Genomic DNA, 25,176 nt, shown 5'->3' on the forward strand with positions numbered 1-25,176 from the left:
GGTGACTCATGCTGGATTCCAAAGTGCATCACTGTGTACCAGTTCAGCCCAACCCCAAAAAAATCAAGAAAACTGAAACGATGAAAAACTGTTTAACGCTATATGTCCACAATCGAGTGATACAGTCTCGTTACATGTTTTCAGCATTTATCTTCATATAAATTTCTGAATTCCCTTTACAGGGTCTTTAAGTAAAGGAGTTCAATCAGTACTTGTACTAGTCTTTTTTAATTTTACACAAGTATCTGTACTTCTACTTAAGTACCGAGTGTAAATGCTTTTCCAGCTCCGCACTCACGTATCCAACACAAACATGAGAATTTTTTTTCAAGCATTTGTGCGCACCAATTTTGTACAGGGGGAAAAAAATAAATAAAATAAAATAAAAATCAATAACCTTCAGTTGTGCAGTCATTAGAAAGGAGATCCAAACAGCTTCCATGCGTAGAGAGACTTCTAAAGCAAAAATAAAGTTGAAATCATTTGAAATAATACAGAGAATCCACTCGTGCAGCACCACTTGCCTTCATCTAAATCTGCGGTGTCAAAACACGCGGGGCTTCAATGCGGCCCACAGGATGAATCTGAAAGTGAAACAATACTGCAGCCACCCTGCAATTATGTGCTGTGCGAGTCGATTTAGGTTTTGAGAATCATTACGTGTTGATTTGTTTTTAAAGTGCCAATCAAAATGTTTAAATTCCAAATACCTGTGATTTAAAAATGTTTGTGCCGATTATACAATCACTGTGATTAGCTATGAAGCACACACACGATGATAAACTGAAGATGAACTGAATATTTTTTCTTAAGAAATCTGACATTTTTGTTTTTTAAAAGTTTAATTCAAGATTTTACTAATGAGAAAGGAGGGAAAGGCATCTTATTGTTACTTAAAATAATTAAGATATGATTTTACTGGTCTGGCCCACCTTAACTACAATGGGTTTGACACCCCTGAATATAAAAGCTATGATCAGAAATACACACAAACATGCTCAAAGGAATCATTTTCAATGATTGCAATAAAGAACCGACAATCTGTATGTAAAAGCAGGAGGGACAAAGTCCACGGGGGCGAGGCATGCCCTCTTCACGACCGCTCCGCCTGCGTGTTCGTATGCCACAAAAGCCATGTCATTCTCATGGCTGTACGTCCAGAATGGATTCGGCCAGGCTGGTGAGTTTGCAGTCCTCCAGCGCTTTGACCAGCCGGCTCAGCTTGGCCGCCCTCCCCTCCGCCTGGACGAAGCGGCTGAGGAGCTGATAGGCCTGCTCGTACAGGCCCTCTCTGGCGTACTCGTAGGCCAGGTTGTCAATGGCCGTATCTTTCAGAGCGCCGCACTCCCTCCCCAGGGTCCTCCCCACGTGCTTCCACTGACGGCCCACCCCATTAGCGAAGCGCTGAACATCTGCTGCCGTCAGCATTCGATCCTCTGATGAAAAAAAACAAAAAACAAAAAACATCAATGCAAACTGTACTTAATTGCAATTATGTAAACAGAGGTTTATAAACAAATAAAAACAGTTCCTGGTCTGCTACGGCTTGAAATGCTCTTTAAACTCACTGGACAGTTACAGAATATACAGTATATTGTATACAGTGAACCCGTTATATCGCTATATATAGCCCCCTCCATTGGCTATTTTTTTGTCAAAAAGATTTTTTCCCCTCGTTTTTCCTCATAAGATTGCAACTTTATTCTCATAAAATTACGTTTTTCTCTCATGTTTTGCTTTTCTTTCATGGAATATTGTGATGTTATTAGAAAATTATAACCTTTTTCTCACAATATTGCAACTTTATTCTTAAATTGTTTAAATAACATTTCTTTGGTCTTATGTTCTGGTCGCTGACTGCTACCACTATAAGCCTTGACTTGATCCACAGGGACTATGACAATTCAGCAGAAAGCTGGCAATTTCAAATTAATGCAATCGACATATATTATCTGCCGGCATGCACTCATCTCCCCTTCGACTGTGACCATCAATTCATAAATGGTTGGATTACAGAATCATCTGTCAAACTGCACAGAGTTTATGTGCTGCCAGTAAACCGAACACACAACAAATGCAGCAGATGTTCACTGACATTATTTCTTACATACTGTATTACATTATATGTTGCGACCGGAGTTCTTTTCTCTTGCCATTTGTGACCATGTCACTGAACAAATTACCCATTATTTTCCAAAACGTTGCTGACAGATGGATATACTGTTCATTCAAGCGTTCTTATGAATCCCACTGAGTTCTAGACAGTCTTACCTAGATGCAGCAGCCAACTATATTGGAGCGTGGCGCCTCCTGCCTAGAACTCAGAAATGATTCATTGAGATGTCTCAACTCACCTCATCGGTACGGCACTAATATGAGTCTTTCTACGCAGAGGATAAAAAAATATATGACTGTGAGTCCTTATATTGTCTTTCTACATCAATTGTGTTCAATCCGCTGCTTAAAGCACCGCAACATAGATGCTATTAGATAGCGGGCTGAAAGGCCAAGCTAAGTGGTTGTTTTCAATACACAAAGTGTAATTCTCTTTGTTTTTCTTTAGTTTGACAGTAAACTGTGAGTGGCATTAAACAGCTTGAAGCCTTTTTTGATGTTGGTTCACTATTTTCCAAACCGCTGCTTATTGTGAAATGAGTTGAGGTCACTGCCACCATACAGCGCTTGTATCTCAAGTCTGCGCTCGCAAGTCAAAGCAAAAAAAATCCTCCAAAACTCGCATCTAAAGGCACAACTGTAATTAATTTTTCGCTGGGTCCTTATCCCCTGTGAATAGCGGGGCTCCACTATTAACTTTTTTGAGCTCAAACGTATTGTGACAAGACTTCGACTCACCAAACACTTTATTCTGAAACCTGAAGCAGTTGCTGGGGATCCGCTGGGCAGGAGGCCGCAGCAGCTTCTCAAGCTGATCGATCTCTTCATCACGCAGGCGCTCGGGCTGTGAGAAAATGAGAGGAGAGACACTTGAACTATTCCACATTTGACATTTTATAAACCAAAACTATACCATGAACCCCCTTTATCGCAGGGGATACATTCTCTCTGACTGTGTTAATGGCTTTGTTATCTTTGTGTAGGTGTACCCAATGAAGTGTCCAGTGAGTGCATATTAATTATTAGCGGCACAAAAAACACTCAACTGATGCAAGAGTGATACATGTGTTCCTGTTGCAATGACTCCTATTATCCAAATGAAGGTGAGATGATGGCGTCACGTCACGGCTATTAGTGCAACACACAAAAGCTGTGTTTACATGATGTTATTCAAAGACAAAACACTGGAACTTAGTGCAAACAGAAATGTATAACACACCAAAGGTATTAATTTTCCTACAAGTTTGACTTTAGTAACATTTTCTAATAATCATCAATACATTTACGATACTAGGCAAGGTGACATGATGATTAGTACATCTGCCTCACAGTTATTTTATATCTTGTTAGATTTTTATTTATGTACTCATACAGCACGTTGTTTCAACTGTTTTAAAGTGATCTAAATAGTTCAATTGCGACTTACTGTACTTAAGTTTTTTCTTTTTCAGGAATCTGTACTTGCATATTTTTGTTTCTGATGACAACTTACTTTTACTCCTTGGATTTGAGAACAAATATCTGTACTTTCTGTACTCCTTACTTGGTCAAAAGAGGCTTGTTTCTTTTTTTCAACCTCCACAGATGACAACATGATGTGAAAAAACAAATTGAGATAAAGTCAACCGCGGTTGAGATCTTGGCTCATTGATTGATTGATTGAGATGATTCAGAGAAGATATTTATTTATTTATTTAAGATAGTTTTTTTATGTTGTAGGATACAGAAATTATTTTGGTGACCAATACATTGCTGCCAGATTCTGGCATTTAAAAATTAATCTAATTTAATCTGGAAAAACACTACAACGTGTATTTTTTTTGTTGTTGTTGTTATGATGAGCTACTTTAACATTATTTGTTTTTTGGTTTCGTTGTGCCAAGTTAGCAAAATGACGGGTATTGTATTTTCTAGACTTTACACCGATCTGATCGGCTTGTTCAGTATCGGCCGATAATTAGCATTTTATGCTGATCGGCTTTCATGTCATATTTCGCCGGTCATTGCTCGGCTCCGCAAAAGACATTTACTCCGCGTCCCCATCGTGTACAGTATACTTTAATCCAAAGGCTAGTTTATTTTTAGCCTTGTCAAGTGTCTTTTAAGGTAGCACTGTAAATATCTCACAACCAATAAAGTTATTTTGAAAAAACGTCGGCGGTGTGGACCAGACAACACTTAATGCGTGGATCAGACTACAAGACAAATTTGGTCTTTCACGATTGTCAGACTATTGCAATAAAATTCCGATACCACCACATCCCGTCTTTTATGATCACGGGGCTTTATCTCGTCAACTCAAGCACGATCAGATACACTCGTTACCATGGCAATGACAACGCGACGCGTGTATTATAAGAACAAAATGGTGAAAAACGTGTGCTGGTGGTCACCGGTGCTTGGGAGATTACGTTCATTTAAGGCTTGCTTGAGGTATGTTCCCGTACTTTTAATACAATACCGCTCCCAAGCAGGCAACAAAACGTTATGTAGAATAGCAAGCTAGTGCTCGCACTAATGGTTGTACCTACACATGCCGACGTTATGTCGAATCATGCTCTAAAGTTTCGGTATGTGTGAAGTAATTTAATTACAATAAAGTAAGTAAGTAAGTTAGCTCCCATTATTTCTGTCATGTAATGTTGTTTTTACCTGACTGATTAGAATACATGACCTGACAAGAGCAGTGATTTCCAACCTTTATGGAGCGAAGGCACATATTTTACAATTGGAAAATCTCACGGCACACCAACAAACAAAAATGTCACAAAAAGTAGATACACAGTAATTACTGTATGTAATTCCCAACATCTAATAGAAGAGCAATTATTTGTTCTGTCTGTCACTATGCCTCACTGGCATAAATAAAGAAACAAAGATACATTATTTCTTGCAAATGAATAAATTTTTTCGCAGTTAAGTAAAATTTGATAATTTCCCACAGCACACCTGAAGATTGCTCATGGCAGACTAATGTGCCATGGCACACTGGTTGGGAATCACTGGACTAGAGAAAACTTTTGAAGATACTCAGTATATAGTACACAAGTATATACAGTAAATGAACAAGTAATTTAAATAGACACATTGCTCCAGCTTGTGATCGGATCGGTGATCGGTTATCGTTTCTTTCAAACTAGCTGATTGGTCCCAAAAATCCTGATCGTGTACATTTCAGAGTTTGTATTTTTCATTATTTTTTTTTATTTTTTTTTTACTTGTACTTAACTTGCGGAACGGTGGGCGACTGGTTGGCACATCTGCCTCACAGTTCTGAGGACTGGGGTTCAAATCCAGGCCTCGCCTGTGTGGAGTTTGAATGTTCTCCCCGTGCCTGTGTGGGTTTTCTCCGGGCACTCCGGTTTCCTCCCACATCCCAAAAAACATGCATGGTAGATTGATTGAAGATTCTAAATTGCCCATAGGTGTGAATGTGTGTGCGAATGGTTGTTTGTTTATATGTGCCCTGCGATTGGCTGGCGATCAGTTTGGGGTGTACCTCGCCTCTTGCACGAAGATAGCTGGGATAGGCTCCAGCACGCTCGCGACCCTTGTGAGGATTAAGATGTACAGAAAATGGATGGATGGATGTACTTAACTAAAGGAGTTGAATCAGTACTTCTACATTGACCAGTCTTTTTTGACAAGTATCTGTACTTCTACTTAAGTACAGAGTTTGAGTATTTTTGCCACCTCAGAAAAGCCAAAATATGCATACCTGTGACAGGTGAATTTGCTGTAGACAAAGCTCCAGCTTGTCCAGACATTGATCCAAGACATGTGTTCCGGCCTTGAGCTGCGTCTCCACGGTGAACTCTTGTGCCAGCGCGAGGAGCCGACAGGCGTGTTGAGAGATGGACTGACGCACCGCTCCAGAGCTGTAGCTCTCTAGGAACTGTTGACACGCCGCTAGATCCATAAACTTCACCTCCACACCGAGGAAGGGATCGGCATCGTGAAACTTGAGTATCTCGTAACCTCCCAGACCTCCAGCGGAATCTGACCATGGAAAATAGTCAATGAATTAACAGAAATAGCCACGGATTCATTTAATGATATCCTGGACAGACAGCACCTCACAAAAGTGATTACACCACTCACATTTTTATAAATATTTTATTGTATTTTTCATAGGACAACACTGAAGACATCTGCAATCATTGTAAAATAGTTAATGTACAGCATGTATAAAAGTGTAAATTTCATGTCCTCTCAAAAATAACAAAATAACTCATCAAACAGCTATAAATGTTTAAACGGCTGGCAACAAAAGCGGGCACACCCCTAGGTGAAAATCACCAAATTGTGGCAATTTTTTATTTTTTTTTGGCCAACCATTATTTTCCAGCACAGACCGAACACTCTTGGGTATGGAGTTTACTAAAGCTTCACAGGTTACCACTGGAATAGGGCTTCAGCTATCAAATATTTTCAGAATTGATTTTATTCTATGGATTATCCCGTCGGTTATTCGAGTAATGGATGAAAAAATATTTTGCATTATTAAACATTATTAAACATTTGCACAAGTCAGTGCAAACTGTAGGCCGGTCCCAAGCCCGGATAAATGCAGAGGGTTGCGTCAGGAAGGGCATCCGGCTTAAAACCTTGCCAAACAAATATGAGCGTTCATCCAAAGAATTCCATACCGGATCGGTCGTGGCCCGGGTTAACAACGTCCGCCACCGGCGCCGTCAACCTGCAGGGCGCTGTTGGAAATTCAGCTACTGTGGGTCGAAGTCGAAGTCAAAGAAGAAGAAGAAGAAGAAGAGGTGGAAAGCGGGTTCTTCGGCAGAAAGAGAAGAGGAAAACACAGAGCCTAGAACTGAATGTGGGGACTTTGAATGTTGGGACTATGACAGGAAAATCTCGGGAGTTGGTTGACATGATGATTAGGAGAAAGGTTGATATATTGTGTGTCCAGGATACCAGGTGGAAAGGCAGTAAGGCTAGAAGTTTAGGGGCAGGGTTTAAATTATTTTACCATGGTGTAGATGGGAAGAGAAATGGAGTCGGGGTTATTTTAAAAGAAGAGTTGGCTAAGAATGTCTTGGAGGTGAAAAGAGTATCAGATCGAGTGATGAAGCTGAAATTTGAAATTGAGGGTGTTATGTGTAATGTGATTAGTGGCTATGCCCCACAGGTAGGATGTGACCTAGAGGTGAAAGAGAAATTCTGGAAGGAGCTAGATGATGTAGTTCTGAGCATCCCAGAAGGAATACATTGAGATGCGACACAGGGCAAAGGTAGAGGTGGCAAAGGCAAAACAAGAGGCATATGATGACATGTATGGCAGGTTGGACACTAAAGAAGGAGAAAAGGATCTATACAGGCTGGCCAGACAGAGGGATAGAGATGGGAAGGATGTGCAGCAGGTTAGGGTGATTAAGGATAGAGATGGAAATATGTTGACTGGTGCCAGCAGTGTGCTAGGTAGATGGAAAGAATACTTCGAGGAGTTGATGAATGAGGAAAATGATAGAGAAGGGAGAGTAGAAGAGGCAAGTGTGGTGGACCAGGAAGTGGCAATGATTAGTAAAGGGGAAGTTAGAAAGGCATTAAAGAGAATGAAAAATGGAAAGGCAGTTGGTCCTGATGACATTCCTGTGGAGGTATGGAAGCATCTAGGAGAGGTGGCTGTGGAGTTTTTGACCAGCTTGTTCAATAGAATTCTAGTGCGTGAGAAGATGCCTGAGGAATGGAGGAAAAGTGTACTGGTGCCCATTTTTAAGAACAAAGGTGATGTGCAGAGCTGTGGCAACTATAGAGGAATAAAGTTGATGAGCCACACAATGAAGTTATGGGAAAGAGTAGTGGAGGCTAGACTCAGGACAGAAGTGAGTATTTGCGAGCAACAGTATGGTTTCATGCCTAGAAAGAGTACCACAGATGCATTATTTGCCTTGAGGATGTTGATGGAAAAGTACAGAGAAGGTCAGAGGGAGCTACATTGTGTCTTTGTAGATCTAGAGAAAGCCTATGACAGAGCACCCAGAGAGGAACTGTGGTACTGCATGCGGAAGTCTGGAGTGGCAGAGAAGTATGTTAGAATAATACAGGACATGTACGAGGGCAGCAGAACAGCGGTGAGGTGTGCTGTCGGTGTGACAGAAGAATTTAAGGTGGACGTGGGACTGCATCAGGGATCAGCCCTGAGCCCCTTCCTTTTTGCAGTGGTGATGGATAGGCTGACAGATGAGGTTAGACTGGAATCCCCGTGGACCATGATGTTTGCAGATGACATTGTGATCTGCAGTGAAAGCAGGGAGCAGCTGGAGGAACAGTTAGAAAGATGGAGGCATGCACTGGAAAGAAGAGGAATGAAGATTAGCCGAAGTAAAACAGAATATATGTGCATGAATGAGAGGGGTGGTGGGGGAAGAATGAGGCTACAGGGAGAAGAGATGGCAAGGGTAGAGGACTTTAAATACTTGGGGTCAACCGTCCAGAGCAATGGTGAGTGTGGTCAGGAAGTGAAGAAACGGGTCCAAGCAGGTTGGAACGGGTGGAGGAAGGTGTCAGGTGTGTTATGTGACAGAAGAGTCTCTGCTAGGATGAAGGGCAAAGTTTATAAAACAGTGGTGAGGCCAGCCATTATGTACGGATTAGAGACAGTGGCACTGAAGAGAAAACAGGAAGCAGAGCTGGAGGTGGCGGAAATGAAGATGTTGAGGTTCGCTCTCGGAGTGACCAGGTTGGATAAAATTAGAAATGAGCTCATCAGAGGGACAGCCAAGGTTCGATGTTTTGGAGACAAAGTTAGAGAGAGCAGACTTCAATGGTTTGGACACGTCCAGAGGAGAGAGAGTGAGTATATTGGTAGAAGGATGATGAGGATGGACCTGCCAGGCAAGAGAGCTAGAGGAAGACCAAAGAGAAGGTTGATGGATGTCGTGAGGGAAGACATGATGGCAGTTGGTGTTCGAGAGGAGGATGCAGGAGATAGGCTCTCATGGAAAAGGATGACACGCTGTGGCGACCCCTAACGGGACAAGCCGAAAGGAAAAGAAGAAGAAGAAACATTACTCCATGTACATGTGAGCTGCAGGTATTGTCTTTATCTACTTGGGGTCCCCATCCTCACATTGTACTGTAGTATCTGTGACTTTGAGTGTGTATCGCTGGCCTGTGAGGTGTGTACTCACTTTTTTTAAAATATGGTCCATTTGCATACTGTACATCCAAATTAGAACTTTGCTGCTCACCTATTAGTGTCAATTTGATGACTTTAAAAAAGATGAACTTTCCCTGCTGGTCGTCTTTGTAGAGGGAGAGCAGATTTGCATCTGGACAGAGCGACTGCAGAAACAGAACGGCGCATCCTGTCCAGGGTCCTGGATTCAAAACCTTGTCTGCCATCCTATGAATATGGGGAAGAAAAAAAAATCTAATAAAATCACACAATCAACTCAGACAAGCCCATTACATCATCCAGAACTGTACTGTACTGTCTCCAGTGTTGAACAGCTTCAAGTACACGAGACCCTTTAAAAGACAGTTCCAATATAATATCTAATGTATACATGCTCATGCCAGAACACGACATCCACCATTATGAGGTGAGCTTTGCATCATGAGCAGCGCCTTTCCTTCTCCATATATTTCTCTCTCATCATTGTGCTTCACATTGACCTTGGTTTCATCAATCCAAAGAATCTGATTCCACAACTTCGGTGGCTTCGTAGAGGTTTTCTGGCAAAATCTTAAATGTGGGGTTTTCACCTTTTTGCAAAGAGTCCATAACTACATTTAGGAAGGCATCTATTGGTTGTAGATTTTGAAAATGACATGCCTACATTTTCCTGAATATTCTTTACTTCTGGTATTTTCTTCACCAACAAAATCATTAGAAGCACTGACCTACATTTACAACCTAGATTCTTATATTTGTTTCATAAAATTGTATTAATTTCTAGTACATGTCTGTGGATAGTCATGTCCATTTCATCTGCCTTCAGAATCGGTATCATTGGCTGATGTAAACTATACTAAAGAAAAAAACATCAACACTTTTGTTTTTGCTCCCGTTTTTCATGAGCTGAACTCAAAGATCAAAGACTTTTTCTATGTACACAAATTGCCTGTCTCTGAAATATTGTTCACAAATCTTTCTAAAACTGTGTTCATGAGCACTTCTCCTTTGCCGAGATAATCCACCCACCTCACAGGTATTTCCTCAAGTTTTCAAATTTATCCTCACAACAATAACAACAGCATTTTTCCATCCTGTCATTGATTGGTCGGAGCAAAACTTGTTAGGACAAAGTTTAATTAGCAAAACATGTCTGTAGCAATCTGTACACATTCATAAATATAATAATCAGCATATCTTGATGAGGTTGACGCATTTACATTTTTAATGGCTTTGTTATTTCTCCAGATGCTGTACTGTAAGTGGCAGAGTTTCGTGCTGTTATATTGCGTTTTTGGATCGCATTGATGATTTCTATAATTGCGACGTGATAGTGGTGGTGGTATTAAGAGGTGGAGCAAATCGGGTAAATCCTCACTGAGGGGCCCGCTACCAAATGCACGGCTCGCCACTGACATTTCCCCGTACTGGTGGTGTCTGCTCGCCGAGGCCTCATTCCTCCTTTTACCATCTTTGCCCCTGGCCCCCTCCTCCAACCTTCATTACATAAAAACATGTTTAATCTGAAGCCTCCCTCCCCCCACAACCCCGATATCCTGTACTCTGGATGAACTACAGAGGCCCGCTCACTTACTCATGTTGTCTCCATGCACGGAATGCAGAAGGCACCGCATGGAAAGAGCATCATTTGAGCTGGATTATACACATCCTCATATTTCACTAATACACAGTACGCTTGACTCTTGGGTCTGCAGGAATCTCAACAATTTAGCCAGTATTTAATTATATGCAATCTAATCTACCGGCGCTCTGAAAGTATATCGCGAGATTAGTTCAGCAACGGTATGAGGATTAAATGATCATCGGCAGCTTAAAATATATCATTTAGCTTTTGCTGCCCAAAAGACAACCTCTACTATTCCCTGGACAGACCGCTTGGCTGATGTAGAAGAATGTTAAAGAATGTTCCATGCGAGTCGTGATGTTCGACACTACTTTTTTTTTTTTCTTCATCCCAATACCTGTTTGAATATTCACTGTTATTTACTCACCGATACCACTAGAACTGTTGATATTTAAAATTTCAATTCACGCAATGACAGATAATTGTGACCAAAATAAACTCTCTTTCTTTCTGACGCACAATATGATTCTCCAATGTGTCAAACCAACGCAGTTTAGTGCCAACGTCTGGCGAGAAGGACTTACTCAATGTCAGATTTATTTTTTTTATCAGTAGGTGGTATTGCCAGTGTTGAAAAGTACCCAATACCTTGTAATAAGTCCAGTATTGGCCCGATACCAGGTATCAGTACTTGCCCATCCCTACACACTGGGTTATCCTATCACAAATTATTTCCGTCATCTCATTGTGACGAAGTTGTGATTTTCTTTTCTACTTGTTATCTTAACAAAAAAAGTGGGTGACAGCTTCAAATGAAGGGAAATCAGGTGATGTTGGTGGGCTGCCATTATCTTCTATACCGCTTGTCCTGATTAGGACCGCAGCTGAGCTGGATCTTCACCCAGCTGACATTGACAAAAATAAGCAAAAAACATGAACCAACATTTGCAGTGATTCCATCTTAACCATATAACAAAAATAATCATTGACTCCTCAAATTACAGTATCAAACGCACAATCGGAAACTGACCTTTCCAGCCATCTTCAATAACAACAACAGGGTAATAATAAATACTACTAGTGAAGTTTTGAAGCTGCATAATGTTAAAGTGGCTTAACTTGTTTTAATCCAATTAATTTGTTAAGTACGGTTCAGTTGAATTTACAAGTCATTCATATTTCAAGTATAGTTTTCTTCTAGATTTAAGTGCAGTTATGTTGCAGAGACTTAACATAATCTATTGTATTTGTTAGGGACTAAAAGTGGAACGTGAACTATGAGAATATTTTCCTCTCCTAAAATACACCAATCACTCTTAATAAAACTGCAATATGATGAAATCCATTTATATGGATTTCATTTTACTGGTTCTGAATAATACGTCTGTAACTATGTCACTTCATTACAGGGGAAAACTATAGCCTCAAATGTGTTTTAAAATGGATTTACATCTAATATCAGCACTAAGGGGGAAACGCCACATAAATGCGACTGCTATGGAAAGTTGAAATGCATATAATATACAGTATTTACCTGCAGTTGTGTTGTTGCTAGTGTGCAGATACCACAGTAGGAACAACTATCGTAAAACTTCATCGACGAGACCGAAGGGGGGGGGGGGGGGGGTAAATTTAACTTCATGAACATTTAACAGCGTTTGTAGAAATGATTCACCATGAAAGGAACGCAGTGTAATTGTACAATAAGTGTACGCGAACTTACCTAAAAACTTTAGTTACACTGCACCGTGACGCTTCCTTCTTAATGCTTTACACACAGACGTTGTAATCACATTCTCTCGTCCCATTGGCTGAATAGGAAAAAATAAGCGATTCTGATTGGTGAATTCCTTCTCAGGGTGAGGCAAAACCCGGAAGGAAGTGGTTGCTTTTTTCCGGCAAGAAAGAAATCTTGAGTTTAAAGTAGGGCAGCATCACCAGCCACTCTGGGTTATATGCGGCCACCGATCACATACTGTATAAAGATTTGATCAGAGGCAAGTTGTAGATGTATTTCCTCACTTTAATACAATTATAATATCATGAAAACCGGACAAGTAATGTAATGCATTGTGTTTTAAAACCACTGTGTATTTAGCGTCTTTTTTTTTTTTTTTTTTTTTTAACCTGACAGTGATTCTCAAATTGTGGTACTAGTACTACTAGTGAGACACAAAAGAATCACTGAATGTTCAAACTTTGCCTAATGTTAGTTTTTTTAGTTTTGTTTTTTTAAATCAAGTACAGTAATTTTGTTTTTTTGGTGTCTCTAGGCTTATTAATTTTGTATTGGGGGGGGCTAAGCCACCCCAAACATCAAAACCTAGTGACGCCCCTGACATTTGTTAAGGGCAGTTCAATTGTATTTAACTTGATTTAAGTCATTCGTTATTTAAGTACAGTTTTTTTTTATCTGTTTTTGGAATGTGGGAGGAAGTTAGACTACCCAGAAAAGATACCGCGAGGCAGATATGATAACCAGTAACCACTAAAAATAAAATATATATACATATAAATAAAAACAAAAGACAGATGTATGTAATTTTTTATTCATAATAAACAAAAGAGAAGTCATAGAATACTCTGGAAGAACAATCATTCTTGCTTTTGTGGTTGACATGCTTGACAAATTTGAGGGTTTCCTTGTCTCTGTAGACCAGAGCGAGGGAATTATCTTCGGGATAGATGGTCAGCAGCTTAAAATGAGCAGAAAAAGACATAATGATGATCACCAAAGCATTGACAGCAGATGTATCTGTATCTTCATATGGAAATTCAAAAAACTCACCTCCTCGTCCTCTTCATTCGCAACGTAACAACTGAAGCCTCCGAACTCTGACTGCCAACCTGAAAATCAAACAATCATTTCCATCTATCCACTTCCTGCCCTTATAACGAATATAATAATTATATTATATTATAATAATAATACTTTGTTAAGTATCCAGATATCATATAAAACCTCTGTGTGCACAAATTTAAATAAAATACATCATACCCAACAGAGATGCTGACTATTAAATGTATCAATGTGTGTAGATTGTTAGAGATGTGTTTTGCGAGTCAAATTTAGCTCGCTCTGAACAACCAATCAGAGGACGGAAAAAGTGCTGACATGATTGTGGGCCTGCGAGTTGGCCCTCTGAGGGGGAATCTGAAATCGGATAGGTTAAAGAAACAGTTCTATTGCTAGTATACTTTAAATTACATCAACCAGATTAGATCCCCGGGCAGATTAGATTGACATGGGACACGTAGACATTCAAATCTGACTGGACAAAACATCTCACATCCATTACATGTATTGGAAGCAGTGCAGCCATGTTGGGAATAAATTAACACAATTTCATGGAACAAATATTAGAATTTAGATTTTCAATGTAGGTCAGTGCCACAGTGACAAATCCACTCATCTAACAGGTTTTTGTTTTCACAGTTTGGTTTGACTCACCTGCACAGCTAAAAGGCAAAATGAGGTCTAGTGCGTATTCCGCTCGTGCTGCCTCTCCATCGTGCAGTAAAGTGTAGTTGCCGTGGGACCATCGTCGCAATTCACCACAACACTTGGGTGTACTCGGCTCTACCAAGAGGAACACAAAAACATTCATCAGAAAGAGACACACAAAAAGAAAGAAGCAAAAGAAATTTCATGAACCTGAGTCTTTGATTGTTTCATTTGAGGAGCTTGCGGCTTGTTCGTCCTTTTCACTGCTTTCTTTCTTCTGTTTGTCTTTATTTTCGCCACCACCATCATCATCATCGTTATCATCAACGGGGCACAAGTAGTGCAATCGGAGGCCCGTAAAGTTGGATAGAAGCAGGAAGAACGCTTCTGAATGAAGCAGCTCCCAACAAGCACTAACACACTCGGGCAAGGTGTCCAGACACGCTGCTGCGTAGCATCTAGATGTATAGAAAGGCAATCATCTTACTCCTGAATAAAGCAGCGCTCTAAATATATGAGTACAGTAACAACACGCAAATCGCGATTCACGTTTGCCCCCCTTGCCATCAAATCGCTGATTTATAAGTAATTATTTTTACAGGTTTTCACAGTGCGTATTTAAGAGTTGTGTGCCTGCAGGGTAGTACCACATTGTGCCACAACATGCCAGGCAGCACTAAGGTCTACTGGAAAACATTCAGCCTGACAGAAGAAAGAGGAGAAGCAGAGAAGATCCCCAACTAAACGCCAGTAATCGCCGTTGTTCCAACAGAGAGAATACAGTATATGCCTGCAATTATGGTTGTATCCTCTGTTTGTATGTTTTGCTCCTCCATGTGTTGAAGTAGCAGTTGTTTTAAGGTTTATCATTACCAAACCATCTATGCTCATTTCTGTTAGCCCGTCTATGGTGTTTTGCATTATATGTTAGCATTAAGCTAGAGAACTTTTGTTAAACCAATCTATATTGTTTGGTTGAACATTTTGGTGCTTAAACAGACAGATTTTAATATCTTTCCTTGTGTGTCAGTTTTACAGTAAACTTCAACTGGGAGTGACTTGAAGCAAGCAAGCTTTGCCTCTTTAATATGCGAACGAGTCTTTCATTTCCTGAAAGTGATGTTAAACGAATGTCTCCCATTTCTTGACAGTGGCAGTGTGAGAACAGGTGCTAAGGAATACTTTAAAAACAGTGTTTTGATCAATTTAAATGTGTTTTAATAAATGTGTTTAAAGCATGTGGGAGGGTTAAAACGATTTTTTAACAAAAACAAAATCATATTGTTTCTCGATATTGCGGATTTGCACCTATCGTGGGTGGGTCTGGAACGTAAAAGGTGGTTCACTACACAGTCGACCCCCGCTATTCCCGGAGGAAATGGATTGAGCCCGACCAAGAATGGGGAAAATCTGTGAATAATTGACACTCCCTCATAATTGCCATGTAAAAAATAAATTGAAATAAAACCCCCAGCAAATAAGTGGGGATCAGGTAGAAAAAAAGCGCAAAAAAGGTGGATTTGTTTCTCCAAAAATCTATGAATAGATGAATTTTCGAATGCCTAAGGAATATGCGAGGTCTACTGTATACCGAAAGAGATTTGTCATTAAACCGTGAGTTTCCTTTCAGAATTGATATTTTTTGTGGCATACTACGCAACAAAATAATCCCACAAGATTTTAACATTGCAAAAATGAGTACACGCCAACAAAAGGCTTGCTAAGCAAAATTTTAAATTTGAAAATTCTATTCACAATAATTCAAACACAGGTGAGTAAAATCATCATCAAAATTAAAAAAGTCGTTCTTGTGTTTACTGAGGAATGGATTAAACAAAAGCGTACTCTTCAAAGGGGGTGTAGCTCTGTAATCAATGAAACTTCCCTACCTCTTATTGGCAGGACCTTTCAGCGTCCACTGGATCTGAGCCAATTGCAGGGCTTCACACACCTGGCTGAATTTCTCCTCCTGGTAACACAGTCATACACACAATCAGGAGGAAAAACCACAGAGAATGTGCATGTGTTTGTATATATGTGTGTGTGTGTGTATATATATATATGTGTGTGTGTATATATATATATATATATATATATATAGCTTTTTTTTAACATATTAAAGGCAATACTATTAATTCCAGCAAGACCTACAAAACTGCCCTAGGTTAACAGGCATTGCTCTGTTAAAACTTTCCTGTTCCTCTGAGAAGAATGAGTATTTAACATTTTTGTTTCTTTTGTATAGTACTTACCGTCTTGTTATACAATATTCCCACGCTATTTGTAGGCAATAGGAACCGAGACCTACTCGTCACTTTAAACTGCATACACTCCTTGAAGTCTCGGCCCCCTTTGCACAATGGTCATTGCACCGGACTATTGCAATATTAGTCAATCGAACTGCTCTAAGTGCTGGAGGACTCTGCATCTTTTAGCACAATTGTCAAAAAAAATTTAAAATAATACAATTTATCACCGTTACCAGATAACTAGCAACCCTTTATTGCTCAGTGACTGTTTTTTTGTCAATGTGTTTATGTCTCAAAAGTGTTCTCTGTCAATTGACTGTCTGTTGTCGTACTAGAGCGGCTCCAACTACCGGAGACAAATTCCTTGTGTTTTTTGGACATACTTGGCAAATAAAGATGATTCTGATTCTGACCTCCGGCAAAAAGCAAAAATCCGCCAGTGAATGACGCCTACCGAAAAAGGTTTGTAATTGGCTATGAGTGTCACAAGATGGTGGCAAAGCACTTATTGTCTATTAGACAAGATTAGGGCCTGATTAAACGAAGCTCCTCACCCTCACTTCCACATGGTTTGCTTGGAACAAAGATGGCATGAGAGCATCAATGCAATATTTTCACATTAGACATGGCTTTGGCTTGAGTACATCAGTTTTTCAAAATAATGGAGGATACTTCCTGAATTGGTGAATTGAATTGGTGGGTTGTCACTGGAGTCACTGATGGTGTAGTGGTACACTCGCCTGACTTTGGTGCGGGCAGCGTGGGTTCAGTTCCCACTCAGTGATGGTGTCAATGTGGGTGCGAATGGTTGTCCGTGTCTATATGTGCCCTGCGACTGACTGGCGACCAGTTCAGGGTGTAGTCCGCCTTTCGTCCAAAGTCTGCTGGGATAGGCTCCAGCGCCCCGCGACCCTAACCAGGATAAGCGTTGTTGAAAATGGATGGATGGGTTGTCACTGTACTTCAACAATAGTTAATGTCTGCAAAGTCTGCGCGGACCAGCTCCCTCCAGTCTTCACTCAGATCTTCAATAGATCTCTGGAAATGTGCGAAGTTCCATCCTGTTTCAAACGCTCCACCATCATTCCAGTCCCCAAGAAACCTGCAATCTCGGGTCTGAATGACTACAGGGCTGTCGCTTTGACATCTGTGGTCCTTTGAACGTCTCGTGCTGGACCACCTCAAGAGTGTCACGGGTCCCCTGCTGGACCCCCTGCAGTTTGCCTACCAAGCGAACAGGTCTGCGGATGATGCAGTCAACATGGGACTGCACTTCATCCTAGAACACCTCGACAGTGCAGGGACCTACGCGAGGATCCTGTTCGTGGACTTCAGCTCAGCGTTCAACATCATCATCCCTGAACTCCTTTCATCCAAGCTTCTCCAGCTCAGCGTCTCACCTGCCATCTGCCAGTGGATTTACAGCTTTCTGACGGGCAGGACACAGCAGGTCAGGCTGGGGGAGGCCACCTCATCCACATGCAGCATCAGCACTGGGGCGCCCCAAAGTTGTGTCCTCTCTCCGCTGCTCTTCTCTCGCTACACGAACGACTGCACCTCAGCGAACCCGACTGTCAAACTCCTGAAGTTTGCAGATGACACCACTGTCATCGGCCTCATCAAGGACGGTGACGAGTCTGCATATCGACAGGAAGCGGAGCGGCTGGAGCTGTGGTGCGGCCGACACAACCTGGAGCTGAACACGCTCAAGACTGTAGAGATGATCGTGGACTTCAGGAGGCATCCTTTGCCACAGCCGGCCCTCACGTTGTCCAGCTGCCTTGTGTCAACCGTCGAGACCTTCAAGTTCCTGGGAATTACAATCTCTCAGGACCTGAAGTGGGCGACCAACATCAACTCCGTCCTCAAAAAGGCCCAGCAGAGGATGTACTTCCTGCGGCTTCTGAGAAAGCACAGCCTGCCACCGGAGCTGCTGAGACAGTTCTACACAGCGGTCATCGAATCAGTCCTGTGTTCTTCCATCACAGTCTGGTTTGGTGCTGCTACAAAAAAGGACAAACTCCGACTGCAACTGACAATCAAAACTGCTGAAAGGATTGTCGGTACCCCCCTACCCACCCTTGAGGACTTGCACGCTGCCAGAACTAAGACAAGGGCGTTCAAAATCCTCTCGGACCCTGCGCACCCCGGTCACCAGCTCTTCCAGCTCCTTCCCTCAGGTAGGCGCTACCGATCAATGCAAACTAGAACTAGTTGACATTCCAACAGCTTCTTCTTAAACAGCTAACCTATAATTCCATTACAACAAGCTGGCAATTTTTTGACTTGAGTTCGTTGTTACATTTCTGTGGGGCCAATTAGGTATTACTCGTGCACTCACTGTGGTTGTCTCGCCATGCTGCACTATTTGCATATACTGGCCACTCATGCCAGAGTAGCATCTGCTCCATTTGCACACTGATTGAGGAGTATCTGTAACATTTGCACAACCAACATTGTCCCAGATTATCGCACTACTCGTCACTTTAAACCGCATACACTCCTTGAAGTCTCAGCGCCCTTTGCACAATGGTCATTGCACCGGACTATTGCAATATTAGTCATTCGAACTGCTCTAAGTGCTAGAGGACTCTGCATCTTTTTGCACAAGTGTTTTTTCTCAAGGTCTTTATGTCTCCAAAGTGTTCTGTTCTGTAAATTGACTGTCTGTTGTACTAGAGCGGCTCCAACTACCGGAGACAAATTCCTTGTGTGTTTTGGACATACTTGGCAAATAAAGATGATTCTGATTCTGATGGTAATATGTGACTTGGCAGTAGAGATAATAATGGTTTTATGACGAGAGTTTGCGCAAGGAAAAATAACTCACTTTAGGCTATTACCTGACAAATAATGTAAAATAATATATTAGAATATTTTTGGTGAAATGAGAACAACTTCGGCCTAAACCAGCATCATGGAATTAATTATGTTCAACTTTGGAGGTTCCACTATAGCAGTGGTTCTCAAACTGGCGTCCTTCCCTTTAAACAGGTTATTAATATTTAGGTTGAAATGTTTAAAAAAAATACTCATGGCATTTAGGGATAAACGTGGAAGGTATGATTAATAGGTGTTAGGATTTTGAGGGGTTCCTTGGAAAATGTTCCTCCCCTGGTTTAAGGTATAAATCAGAGAGCACTATACCCTGAGAAAATCTTTCAGCTGAATTTCAGAGCTTTCCTCAAACTCTTCCTGAATCTGCTCCTGGTAGGAAATATCCAGATAGAGTGGATTGATCCACTCAAGCAGCAATGTCTCCTGTAATGGAAACATAGACATCAAATCAACAAGTAGTTCAATGAATTTGTACATGTGCACATTTAAACTCACATCTCTCGGTAAGTGTTCGCTTCGTGAGACGAGAGGCCCTGTGTGGCGAGGAGGACGCTCAAGAGACGGCCCATGAAACCATCCGCTTAGAGACAGACGACACTTGTTTTGTGAAAACACTTCAGACACCTGGAAAAACACAAATGAGGTCCATTTTTTGCGCATCAGGCAAAACAGATACCGTAACACACAAAATGCTTACTTGGTGAAAGGAGACTGGAGACACTTCGAAAAATACGAGCGTATTCCAAGAAGGCACAAGAGACTTGACAACACTCTGTGGTTGGAAATGACCTGATGACATGAATTTCATTAATGGAGACTTCAATTGTCACATCAGCGAATTACAGACATTAAAAGCAAAGGAGCTTTTTCGGGTATCCGCACTTTACTTGAGTATTAATTTTTCCAGGAAATTGTATTCCCTACATTTGAAAGGCAATACATGTACTTTCTACTCCTTTGTCACTTCTTCAAACTTTGCGGATGATGACACGTGGAAAAAATATGCAAATACAATGTTAAAGTCAGGGGGTTTTTTGGTTGCTGTGCCAAGTTTATAAAAAAACAAAAAACAAAACAAAAACAGGTATTGTATATAATTGACAGTCAAAAGTAAAAAATGTTTTATACAAGCATCTTTACTTTTATTTAAGTACAGAGCATGATTGTTTTTTCCACCTGTGCTGAACTAAAACAAACTCACCGTCTGTTGTGTAAAGATCGAGCGATCCCCCATCGCTGCACAACCACGGGGGGACAAGGTAAAGAATGAAGGCAACACGCCTGCCCTCCAGTTCATCGTCATGACACAAAAGAATATCTACAAACAGTTTATAATGACATAAAAATCAAACCAATGACCAAAAAGAACATCTAAGTTGATTCTGGCAAAATGCTCACCGGTGTATTCATATTTGGCACAAGAAATATCCACAGTGGGCTCCAATTTCACACCTAATACCTCCTCAAGCCATACCCTGAATTGACTGAACAGTGCTGATCTGGAATTAGACACAAATAACAATTTTGAATTTCAGTGGCTATAAAATGCCTAAACTCCCCTGTTCAAATACCGGGTTTTTGTGATATACAGTAAATAAATAAGACCAAGATAAAGCATTTCAAAACACCATTATAATGTGACCTACAACATGCACATCTCAATTTAAGAAAGATTGAATATTTTTGAGAGTGGATGTTAAAATGAACAAAATAATGTGCTTGCACAAGTGTGCACATCCTCTTATAAGTGAGGATGTGGCTGTGTTTAGATTTAACCAATCACATCCAAACTCGTGTTAAATTGGAGTCAGCACACACCTCACACCATTTAAAGTGCCTATGATTAACCCCAAATGAAGTTCAGATGTTCTTCGATGCATCTCAAAAAGATGTTTATTTTTAATTGGGTTGTACAGGTTATAAATCACATTGATGGTGGAACGGTTTTTGAAATGATTTATCTTGGTCTCATTATTTATATCACAAAAGCCTGGCATTTGAACAGGGGTGTGTCGACTTATTATAGCAACTATACAGTATGTATTTTTGTTTACACTCTCTCTGTGTAGTAGAGTGACAAACAAGTTGCTGATGTGTGTTAAATTCGAGCTACTGGAGCTCTCAATATAGAGGGAAAGTCTTCTACTGCTCGAACCTGCCGTGACATTTTGTTGCAGTATAAATAATAAATGATCCAAAGAGGAAGCTTTCATTTTGCTTTTAATCATGGTTTGCATTCGCCAGGGTGGATTGCCTCGGGAGGTGCATTTCATAAATACATATTTGCAACAAGTTATAAACCTCTCATCTTATTCCTCATGGCTGGAATGCACATCATTCTATATAAGACAATTAAAATACATTTCCGTAAGAATTTGGATGTGAAACGTGGACCATCCTCTTGATTTAAATACTGTGATGCACTCTCATTTGGGGACATGGTTTTTAATAATTAATTGGGCTTTAATGAATTTTAACCACAGTATTGTGTACATTTTGACTGCCAACTTTGGGATTTAAAAGAAATCCCCATTTGAGTAGAAAATGTAATCTCTGCCTCCCTCTGGTGGCACTGATGAACCATGCGAAGTCTCGAATGATTTAGTTGTTGTTTTTTCTGCTTTGAGATTTTAATCCGGCATAATATTGCGGATACATATTTAACAACTCAAACTCAGATAGGGCTATAATGATTATGCAATATTTTTTTAAAAAGTAGTAGGAAAGTGAGATGAACAGAGGTTGCAGCATTGTCACTCTGTGACAGTATGTTGTTACCTGCTTTGATTACCAATAAACCATAAAAACACACCTCACGCCTGATATGTGTGGTTCGGTTCGCTTTCTCAAGTCATCTGACTGTAGGTGGGGAAAAAAATAATAATAATGAGACAGCATAACCACCAGCTGAAGAATGTCAATTTGAGGGTCACCTGTTTAAATTTGTAGAGATCGTTTGACTTTGCATGAAAGTTGAGTGTGAGCAGTTCTCTCTGTAGGTTCTCCAAGAAATTCTCACTTCTGATGAAGTTTTTGATGACGCAGTGAGGGAATGGATGGCAATCAAACTCCAAATCACCTGAATTTTGACAAAAACAGTGGATGTTGACATTGGTTGGTGAAAATGTAAACAATATTCAATCTACAAGCCTCAGATAAACGTAAAATGTTTTGAGTGACACAGTCAGAGACACATAAATTGACAATATTTTGCTCTGCACATAGAGCTAAAAGGGAAGCCAGAATATTAAAAACGAATGTCAACTGGGATTCAATGCAGTTCTACATAGAGATGTACCGAGACTTATACCAGTGTACTTCTATACTGATACTAGAAAAATTGCTGCGATGAAATATACCATTCAGGCAGGTGGAGTAGGAGCCATGCCAGTCATGTGGACATACTTTAAAGTTAAACACTGATGACACTTTCTTAGCAGACATGCGGTTAGATGTTAAAATGTCAGTAATGACAAGTTATTGTTATTATTATAGCAATTTGAGTGAAACTTAAGAAAATTTTGTGTTCCTGGACAATATTTTATTAAAATAATACATTTTCATGACATTTGCAAGATGTAACGCCATTATCAAGTATCAGTTATTGTTATTGGCATCCGCAAGTTTTAAAATGTAAGTACTGTTAATTATATTTGAGTATGGGTTAAAAGCTTGTTCCTGTGCTTACATTTGAGTCGGTCTGAAAAAGTTAATGAGCATTATTTTGGTAAAGTTGCCGTTAACTTCATACATTTAAAAAAATGTCTACATGATTCCAACATGACTAAATAAAACAATGGACAGTAAATTAAAGCAGTCCTTAAAATATTAACAGTGTTGCTTACATGTTTCAGTTTTATAAATACATGTACACATTTTTTTATATATATACCAAGTGTACTTTCTTTGCTGTCGGTGTTAGCATTGTTACAATCGACAAGCTAACTGGAAGCTAAGTGCTTCATGTCAGTGTGTGTTGACTTCACGGACCGTGGGTGTAGTGAGACTTCATGCTCCACGCCTCCTTCACAGCCCTCCTCACGTTCTCGTCTCGAACGACTCGGCAAAGTTCTGCTGTTTCTTCCCAGTTATTGATCTTTTTCTTCTTGTTTGACTTTGTACATTCGCCTAGTTGCCTTTTAGATGCCATGGTAGAGTTTGACTGAACACGCGTTAAAATATCCACATTACGTGACGTCGTGGAAGCATTTCGCGCGTCGCATAGAAGTGACGTCAATGGGCGTACTTCTTTTTAAAGGCATTTAAGCAAAGTCGACCTACATTTGAGAAAATGCTGTCGCGCATGACGCATGCCGGAGATTTAGTAAGATATTTTATAATATCCAATCCAATGTTAGCGAATATACATCCGTCCGTTGTTGTCATGAAACATCTTTTAAAAATATTGAGATTAATCTAAATCCTGATGCTGTGCATAGCCTGCCTTTTCTAAATGGTTATTGAATTTGCAGTCATTTTAATAAAAACAGAGGGCTCAGTAAAGTATTTTTTTAACTCCGGACCTATTTTATTATTACATATGAAACGTGATCATGGTACATTAGCCTGCTGATCAATTTAACTTCTCTCGCAAAGCTGTGAGCTGGATTGAATCATATCTGCATGACCGAACACAATCTGTATCAGTTAACAACTGCAGATCAGTCTCTTAGGCTAACCTCTGGAGTCCCTCAGGGATCAATATTAGGCCCCCTTTTATTTAGTCTTTATATCAACGATTTGCCCACTGTTTGCTCTGAAGCAGAGTGCGTAATGTATACAGACGACACCGTTTTCTTTGTTCATGGTCGCTCCAAAGATACTGTTGCTGCTAAACTCACTAATACAATGTCCTGTGTCACAACTTGGTTGCAGGAGTGCTGTCTACAGCTAAATGTTTCTAAAACTGTAGGCATGTATTTCACTAAAACAAATAAGAGTATCACCTGACCACGACATACTTGTTAATGGAGAAAAAATGCAAATTGTCAGCCAATACAAATATCTTGGGTTAATAATAGATTCACAGCTTTCCTTTAAAGCCCATATTGACAAACTGTGTAAAAATATATAATTAAACCTCGCAAATTTTCGTGCAATTCGGAATGAAATGTCAACTGAAGCTGCAAAAAATTCCCTGCATTCAATGATTCTTAGTCACTTTAACTATTGCATAACCAGTTGGTCCCAGCTGGTCAGAATGCAAAAAAAACATTGGAAGTTTTGTACAAACAAGTAATTAAAGTGATGGATAAAAAAACCAAGGCACTATCAAAACTGTGCAATTTAAAAAAAATAGTCTTCACATATTTAAATTTGATTTATAAAGTACTGCATGATTTGGCCCCAGCTCCTCTGGCTGAGTTCATCAGCCAAAGAAACAGCTCTGAGCATGTCACTCGAGGCTCTGTCAGAGGTGACTGTCTCATTCCTCTGCGCAGGAGCACTTTCAGTAAGTCAGCCTGGTCAGTGAGGAGCGCTGGTGAGTGGAACTCAGTACCTGAGGAGGTTAAACTGCTTACAACATACAAGGCCTTCACAAAAAAACTGAAAATGTGGCTAGTTAACACCTATACCTGCCAACACTAAAAGACAAGTATGTTATGTTGTTTTTTTGTTATGATCAAAAAAATTATGGTTTTATTCTCTCTTAATAGTATAGTTTGATTATGTATCCTGTATTATATTGTCTTGTAGATGTATTTTACTGCTTTTTTACATCATGGCCAGGGGACTACAGATGAAAACTAGCCTTCTGGCTAGAAACTAGTTTCATGTGTTTTATGAAATTGCATTGTCCCCTTTCAAAAAT

The 25,176-nt window shown here is 40.2% G+C and overlaps 2 protein-coding genes across 6 annotated transcripts; both read right to left on the reverse strand.

Annotated features, from left to right (window-relative positions):
• Positions 1-347: 347 nt before the first annotated feature.
• Positions 348-12,662, reverse strand: tradd (tnfrsf1a-associated via death domain). Of its 2 annotated transcripts, XM_061766140.1 has the most exons (6): positions 12,556-12,596; positions 12,367-12,423; positions 9,321-9,475; positions 5,834-6,114; positions 2,854-2,959; positions 348-1,436 (listed from the first exon to the last, which is right to left on the reverse strand). In XM_061766140.1, the coding sequence occupies exons 3-6, from the start codon at positions 9,472-9,474 to the stop codon at positions 1,144-1,146; spliced, it is 834 nt and encodes a 277-aa protein (XP_061622124.1). In that variant the 5' UTR covers position 9,475; positions 12,367-12,423; positions 12,556-12,596; the 3' UTR covers positions 348-1,143. The 2 variants fall into 2 exon arrangements, with proteins under 2 accessions (XP_061622124.1, XP_061622123.1); XM_061766139.1 differs by lacking the exon at positions 12,367-12,423 and having other exon boundaries at positions 12,556-12,662.
• A 703-nt stretch (positions 12,663-13,365) lies between these two features.
• Positions 13,366-23,603, reverse strand: ogfod1 (2-oxoglutarate and iron-dependent oxygenase domain containing 1). Of its 4 annotated transcripts, none has more exons than XM_061766141.1 (13): positions 23,355-23,603; positions 22,298-22,443; positions 22,177-22,223; positions 20,763-20,863; positions 20,566-20,682; positions 20,062-20,153; positions 19,860-19,988; positions 19,674-19,787; positions 16,167-16,246; positions 14,488-14,735; positions 14,284-14,412; positions 13,621-13,679; positions 13,366-13,528 (listed from the first exon to the last, which is right to left on the reverse strand). In XM_061766141.1, exons 1-13 carry the CDS (start codon positions 23,512-23,514, stop codon positions 13,379-13,381), a joined length of 1,572 nt encoding a protein of 523 aa, XP_061622125.1. In that variant the 5' UTR covers positions 23,515-23,603; the 3' UTR covers positions 13,366-13,378. The 4 variants fall into 4 exon arrangements, with proteins under 4 accessions (XP_061622125.1, XP_061622126.1, XP_061622127.1 ...); XM_061766142.1 differs by lacking the exon at positions 23,355-23,603 and adding an exon at positions 23,210-23,346; XM_061766143.1 differs by lacking the exon at positions 22,177-22,223 and having other exon boundaries at positions 23,355-23,492.
• Positions 23,604-25,176: the final 1,573 nt, after the last annotated feature.

The sequence above is a fragment of the Phyllopteryx taeniolatus genome, chromosome 2 (genome assembly GCF_024500385.1).
Source record: "Phyllopteryx taeniolatus isolate TA_2022b chromosome 2, UOR_Ptae_1.2, whole genome shotgun sequence".
NCBI lineage: Eukaryota > Metazoa > Chordata > Actinopteri > Syngnathiformes > Syngnathidae > Phyllopteryx > Phyllopteryx taeniolatus.